General features: G+C 41.2%; 1 protein-coding gene across 1 annotated transcript; it reads left to right on the forward strand.

The window, feature by feature from the left end:
• The first annotated feature begins 1,141 nt into the window (after nucleotides 1-1,141).
• On the forward strand, nucleotides 1,142-6,462 carry irx6a (iroquois homeobox 6a). The gene is made up of 7 exons (XM_072381210.1): nucleotides 1,142-1,473; nucleotides 2,552-2,827; nucleotides 3,596-3,705; nucleotides 3,981-4,276; nucleotides 4,478-5,155; nucleotides 5,392-5,503; nucleotides 5,832-6,462. Exons 1-6 carry the CDS (start codon nucleotides 1,408-1,410, stop codon nucleotides 5,496-5,498), a joined length of 1,533 nt encoding a protein of 510 aa, XP_072237311.1. The 5' UTR covers nucleotides 1,142-1,407; the 3' UTR covers nucleotides 5,499-5,503; nucleotides 5,832-6,462.
• The last annotated feature ends 727 nt before the right edge of the window (nucleotides 6,463-7,189 follow it).

The raw sequence follows: 7,189 nt of genomic DNA on the forward strand, positions 1-7,189 counted from the left end.
GATCATTGCTGTCACTATCATTACAAATATGTGTAGGCTATAGTGGAAATACCCCCCCATCCCGCCAACAAATCCCCTGAGCCGCCTCCTCCCTGCCTGGGCCAGCTCAGCACAAGAGGGGAGGAAGAGGAGAAGGCACAGCACTTGTTTGTGTTTATAAGAGAGAGTGAGAGCACCAGTGATGGTTGAGCTGCTGATCTAATAAGGCTTAAAATTATTTCAAGTTTCATTCACTGTGAGGCAGTTTATTTCTTACCCATCTTTCAAGTGAGCATCATTCAGTTAAAACGCAATTGTCGTCGCCCCCATGCACGGATATTTAATTAGACTGTGGAGTACGGCTTCGAGTGTCTTTTCTTTTTTTTTCACGCAAAGCTCTTCGGATTTCACCTCCAAAGCATATTTTCACTCTGTTACTCGTTGGTTAAACAAGGGCATGTATCCATTTGTTAATTGATACAATTATGCATTACGCGTAATGGTCACGTAGGTCTCCAGGCACGCATCAATCACTGGTCTATTGACCTGCCAAAAACGCCTCTAACGGCTCCTGCTGGGACTGCCCCTCTCTCTAACAGAGAAAGATAGAAACACTATCGTCATTAACTCCGGGATGGACCTGTGGTCAAAGAGCCAGAGGCGAACAGAAGTTAGGAGAGAGCAAAAAAAAAAAAAAAAGAAAAGAAGAAAGTATAAAGGTGATTGTTCACCTCAACGTTAGTTATGATGAACTGTAAATGAGATGAAAGTATTTTACATTTTTTTGACAGAAAACTGCAGGAGGCTGGACAGTGTCCTGTTGAGTAACAATGTGATAAATCACAAGACGGACAAAATAGGAAAATGTTTCTTCATTTCTGATTTATTCAACTTCACAATGAGCTTCCGTGAGCTGTGTTGTTACAGATTTTCTGAAACAATATCTCAGAAAAAGTTGTTCACTTAGAAAAGCAGGGCACCAAAGTGTACAGTGCACCTTAAGAAAACCCTGCGTTGGATGTGATTGGCAAAGACATTATTCTATCCTTGGTACCCTGCCGTTCCGGGATTACAGTGACGTCACGCTGATACCCTTGCATGGATGAATGCTAAAGAACTATAGAGCCACAAATAATAGCACAAGCAGAGTCCATATCTTGGAAGACTTACGTTATCCTTTAAGCCTCCTTCAGCTAACACAACAACATTTTTTTGGCACTTAATGACGCTTAATTTAATTTCTTATTGAGCCCTAGGAGGGATTATTCATTCATATAAAACAATCTGCAGCTGGTGCCAGCCTAAAGTCTTCCTCCTTTGAGTGAAGTCATCTATTATTGAGCGAAAGGCCGTGCGTGGAAATGTGGGGAAGACGGTGGATTTGAAGTAGAATTGGTTGCAATCGATCAAGGGTGAAGAATATTCCTGATGGTAACAAAAGAAGCAGCTATGTCTTTCTCGCAGTTTGGATACCCTTACAATGCAACTTCACAGGTAAGCCACCTCAGTTTTTATTTCTCCTAAGTCTACCTTCTGCACAAACTAGTGACTTTTGCATGTTTTCTTTCATTTCACTTATCAGAGGACTTTTCTTTTGTAAGAAACGTTGATAACTGAGCGACTGCACTGACAGCACTGGCAGCTTTTTTTCGCGTGGTGGTTTTGTTGTTCAACCAAATATCGATATACACGAACCCGTGTCCAATTACTCTGAATTATGAATGAACTCACGTGTTTTTCTGATGACAATAGAGATGAATGTCACCTATTGCACACAGCGAAGTGTAATCACGCTGTTACGCATGCTGTGCATCCTCGCAAACTTTCTGTTGGGATTAATACGACCTATAGGATAGGATTATGCTGAAATCCTATAAAAAGTAAAGAGCATTTAAAACACGTTTAATGAAACTGTTATTGCTCCGAATGACAAGTTCAAAGAAGTTCACGTCGTTGAGGGGACAGAAGTTACTCTCCTGGCACAACAAAGTTATCACACAACTTTTAGCTATTTCAGTCTTGAGCAGAACACTTACACAATTTAAATGCATCTAAATTCGAAGTCAGGTGGTGATTGTTTTGACTCTGACTGTTCTTTATTGTGTTGAAATTATAATTCTACAGCGAGTAAAATGCTGTAGAAGGTCACCTTTACGCACACATTGCGCAAAACTCTTAATACCCCCTACAAAACAATTATCTTCGCGTTCTACTCTAGTATGAAGTTTTAGATTTACACGTTTTTGTTAAATCATGCAGAAAGGCAGCGAAGAGATTTTCGCGCTTGTTTCCGATGAAGCTACTTTCTCTCATTTCAAAAATTCTCTGAAGGCTGACTTACCTTTAATAAGGGCAAGCTAACACCTTGTTTGTGATGGATATAGTGACGTGCCCCAGAAACAGACAAACAAAACCAGCTCCCATTTTCTCTCGTTTTACGAAGCACAACACTTGCTGAGAAAGATATATTTTGCAGTGCATAGCTCACTGTCACTTTAGAGTTGTCTCAGGCATCCACGTAAAAACTGAAACAGCCAAATGACCATATCTATCCACGGTTCTCTTCATACAGTTTTTCGTGTCGGCAAACCCCAGTACGACTTGCTGCGATTCGATTTCCAGGTCGGTCTCTGACGGGACAGGCGGTTCCCAGACCGCCGCTGCCGCCGCCGCTGCCTCCTTCTGCTGTCCGTCCTACGAGAACCGGCTCCTGGCGAGCAGCCGGACGGAGCTGAACGCAGCGTTGGGGATGTACAGCTCTCCTTACGCCGCAGCGGCCGCAGCCAGCCAGAACTACGCCAACTACTTCCCCTACAGCACCGACCCATCCGCTATCTACTCTACTCTGGTGGGCTTCTCTGATGCGCATTGGAGGGGGGCTCGGGTTGATCGATCAACTGGGTTTATCAATTTATCTCACACTGCAAACATATCTGTCTCGACAAGCCGTTTAATCCATCTATCATTCTTATCACCTTAGACTTTGAAAACAAAGAAAGTAAAAACAAAAAATATCACTGAGAAGAGGAGAGGGAGGACAAAAACCCTTGACTAATCTCAAATGAGCTTCGGATAAAGCAATCCTCCCCTACTCTGCTTTGTTTCAAACATATTAGAACAAATGTTACGGCATCAGCTTTTGAATAAAGCAAATAAATAGCGTTAATTCACTGGTAAAATGTTTACTTGAAAAATAACTGTGCCGGAGCAGATAGAGGACTAAATGGTTTGTTAAATAGACATGTTGCAGCTGGAACTTTTCTTCCTTTGCTCTTACTTTAAACAGCTTAATGACGATGAAATTGCCGTTCAATAATATGCCAGAAAACAATATCAAAGTAAAGAAAAATATGATCATAAATAACAGAATTTCAAAATCAAATAATGTATTTGTTGTTTAAAAATCTAAAGAAAAGTTCTCAAGACCAATCAGTTTCTACCTCAGTTCTCTCTCAGTTTGATTGATTTACTTGTGTTTTGAGAGCATGAAAATCAAGAAATGTCTTAAATGTAAATACAAGATGTTTCCCAAAAATCTTTAAAATGTTCATAAGACGTTTTGAAGTCAAAACTCAAAATTTTTTCAATTCATAACAAACGCTTGTCTCATTTGCAGAATCCACAATATGACATTAAGGACAGCACAGGCACTTTGCACTCTGGAATCACTCAAACTGCTGCATACTATCCATACGATCATTCACTGGGACAATATCAGTATGACAGGTAAGTTCTATCTATGTTTGCCCATTATGTGCTCCTTGCACCTGTCAGTAAGGATTCCACTACTTATCAGTAAAAGCAATCCTTCACTGGGGGGATTTGTCGCATTCAAACCAGAGGCCAGAGTGTAACTCAATATTGATGCCCCACATTGGGTGAAGCTGTATATATTTCAAACAGTGAGAAGCAGGAGTAGAATGTCTGAGTGAATAGCTTACCAACTGCGCTAATGACAACTTTTTGCATGTCCAATTTCATGTGTGTGTGTCATATTCCAGATATGGGACAGTAGACTTCAATGGCACAGCTCGAAGAAAGAATGCCACACGTGAAACCACTAGCACCCTGAAAACATGGTTGTATGAGCACCGCAAGAACCCCTACCCCACCAAGGGAGAGAAGATCATGCTGGCCATCATCACCAAAATGACCCTTACCCAGGTATCCACCTGGTTCGCCAATGCCAGGAGGCGGCTAAAGAAGGAGAACAAGATGACCTGGTCGCCAAAGAATAAGGCCAACGATGACAGGAAGGACGACCTTAACAAGAGTGACCAAGACTGTGTCACCAAAGGTAACTATTTGTCTACTTTATAGTAGAATGAAGTTACTTTTTTCTTTTCTTTATTTACTACTAATATAGTATTAAGTTATTTTCTGGCCAATGGTGGCTACATAAAAAGAAATTAAGGATGAAAAAGTAGAGTCAGGGTTAAAAAGAAGTCCATCCAATCCGAACTTTACAATACAGAACATACTTATTCCTTTCACTCAGATTCCAGTGATTGCAAAGAGGAGAAGGATCTGCATCTGAGTGACTTGGATGACATGGATGAGGACGACTGTGACAAGCTGGACAGTGACTGTGAAAAGGTGGCAGCAGATGAGCAGGACCTTCACAGGGTCATGGCAGCATCTGGAGCTCCTCACAAAAGAGACTGCAGCTCTGAGCTGCACCTGAGTTTAACTAACAGCTTCCACTCATTCCCCTGTGCCATCAAAAGTGTCACCACCCTGCCCCCTCTCTCGTCCGATTTCCTGGATCCTGCAGTTTCCAAGGCAGCCTCTCTGACTGGTCCATCGGCAGGAACCCTGTCCCTGTCTCACTTTGAAGCATCAGACAAGCCACGGATTTGGTCTCTGGCCCGTACGGCAGCTTCAGGGGTCATACTGAGCCCTCAGGAGCATGGCTCTGAGCTGAGGACAGGAAACTCAACTGGGGACTGCCAGCTACAGAGCACCAGACTTTCTGGGGCTCCTACTGGACAATGTGGGGCCATGAGAGGCCTCCATGACTCAAGCAGTGTCATCAATGCAGACAGCCCATTCCCCGACAGCTCAGCCTTGCACTCAAAAGTTTATGGCACAAGCAGCTATACTCACAAGGGCCTCCAACTTCAGTGTTCATCCTATGCTGCACTCACAGACACGTGTCAGTACTCCTCGATTGAAGGTATGCATGTGCTTTACCTGCTGCAGATAACAAGTTTTTATTTTTATAATTTAGGGGCACAATTACACAGCACTTCACACTGTTGACTACACCAGCACTGCTAACTGGGTTACATTTATCCTTATTGTATTTAATGTAATTTGCACTAAAAAAATATCTGAAGATGATGAAAATACTTTCTACCTACTTTTACTTTGGGCAACTTTCTTGAGATGTGCTTTTGTATGATTGTGCAGGATTCTCTAGTGGCAAAGCAGAGATTCACTCATCTGACCTCAGCGAAGCCTGTGGGACGGTGCAGGATGACAAGGTCACTGCATTTAGACCAGTCATGAAGAGGTGAAGCAGGTGAGAGTGTGCACTGAACTGGGGGTGGACCAGCGAAGACATGACACACACACAAAAGCTCCAACATGCAATTTTTTCTTCACAAATAACTTTACCTATTCTAAGATTTTATTCAGTCTAAATGTAATTTATTCAAAATATCTTACTTGAACTGTATTAAATGCCATTTGCAAAAGAAAAAAACTAAAAATATGGAACTCAATATCCACATGTTGCAATGAACTTGCCTGGAAGTATCTACTTTTTAAAGTACCTCTCTAAAAAGACTATTTATTTCTTCAAATTGTGCAAACTCATTTTAATTGTTGTTTCTTATTTTCCCTAACAGACTACTGGAGAGTGTACAACAATAAATAATGGGAGGTTTATTATGCACTAAAGGACAGTTAGTGGAGCAGCGGCCTCAGTATGACCCACGGGAGCCTCTTGCCCTGCTGCAGTGACAGCCGTCAAACTGTGGACTTGACTATCATTTTGCACAACATTGTTTTTATGGTGTTAAAGACTTTATGCAAAAAAAAATATTCTAGATGCAAAAGCACGACAATGGCTCGATGGGAAACGGTCGGATTTGTGTAAGGCAATCTTGTAGTGTAGAAAACTTATTTATTTCTCTGTGTATTTATGATTTTGTTTTGTCGTCTGTTTGCTTATTATTTAACGTGTTGATTTGTTGGATTTGTATCTCCTTTAAGTGTTTTGTTGTGTGTATTGTTTTTACTGTGGCTTCGTGTCATTTTGCCTGATGTAAAAGAGAAAAGCTTGTCGGACTTATATTTGACCGCTGTTTTGCGTGTACACTGGGATTTTTCTCTCTTTTTTTGTTCTTAATTTTGTTGTCACTGTGTTAAACTGTGAGCTTCTCCTGTGTTTGCCATTCATGATTTTTTTTTCTAACAATACAATTTCTTTTTTCCAAGAGCTTCCGTCTTCTGTGTCATGTTATTTATAGAGCTGATAGTCCAACCAGCCAATTAAAAGACATTTGCAGATGCGAATTTGATCAAAGTTTCGAATCTTGACTCGATGCAGCGCTGGTGGAAGGTCATAATTCAGAGGAGAGACGTGAGTGCAATCCACTAGTTGTGGAATGAAAGGGGACATCGTCTCTCTATTGTCAGCATTTAATCAGAAGTGGCATCAAACACTTTGTTACTGTTCAGGCCGAGCAAGGAGACAGGGGCGTGGGATGAATGCAGCTTTGTCCCTTGTGTAGCGCGCCGCTGCACTAACTTAACATTGTGTTAATTAAAAGGTCATTTGTAGGATCAAACCCAGCAGAGAGATTCACATGGTCCGTCAAAGTCCCTTTGATTCAGCTGCTTTGCTTATAGACCATCTCGTTGGCCTAACTATGCAGATAAACGCAATAAGATGATCACTATAGTGTTAAAACACAAATGATGCTCTGCAAACTAATTGCCGTTGGGTTATTGATTGTGACGCACTAAAAATCTGTAAAACCTTCCAGAAGTATTGAAAATTCCAACACCTAGAGCTCAAGTTGTATGATACAGATCGGATTTTAAGAGCATGTTCCATTTAAACTAAAATGAGAAAACTATAATAACGACACAACGGAAATATATGATCTGTTTCGTTTCTATCCAGACATTCTGTCTTGATTCCTGAAACCAATGAATAATACTGACACGAGCAACAGATATTTGGATTTTTATGTGTAAA

The sequence above is a fragment of the Leuresthes tenuis genome, unplaced genomic scaffold (genome assembly GCF_036924035.1).
Source record: "Leuresthes tenuis unplaced genomic scaffold, fLeuTen1.0.hap1 SCAF_2, whole genome shotgun sequence".
Lineage (NCBI taxonomy): Eukaryota > Metazoa > Chordata > Actinopteri > Atheriniformes > Atherinopsidae > Leuresthes > Leuresthes tenuis.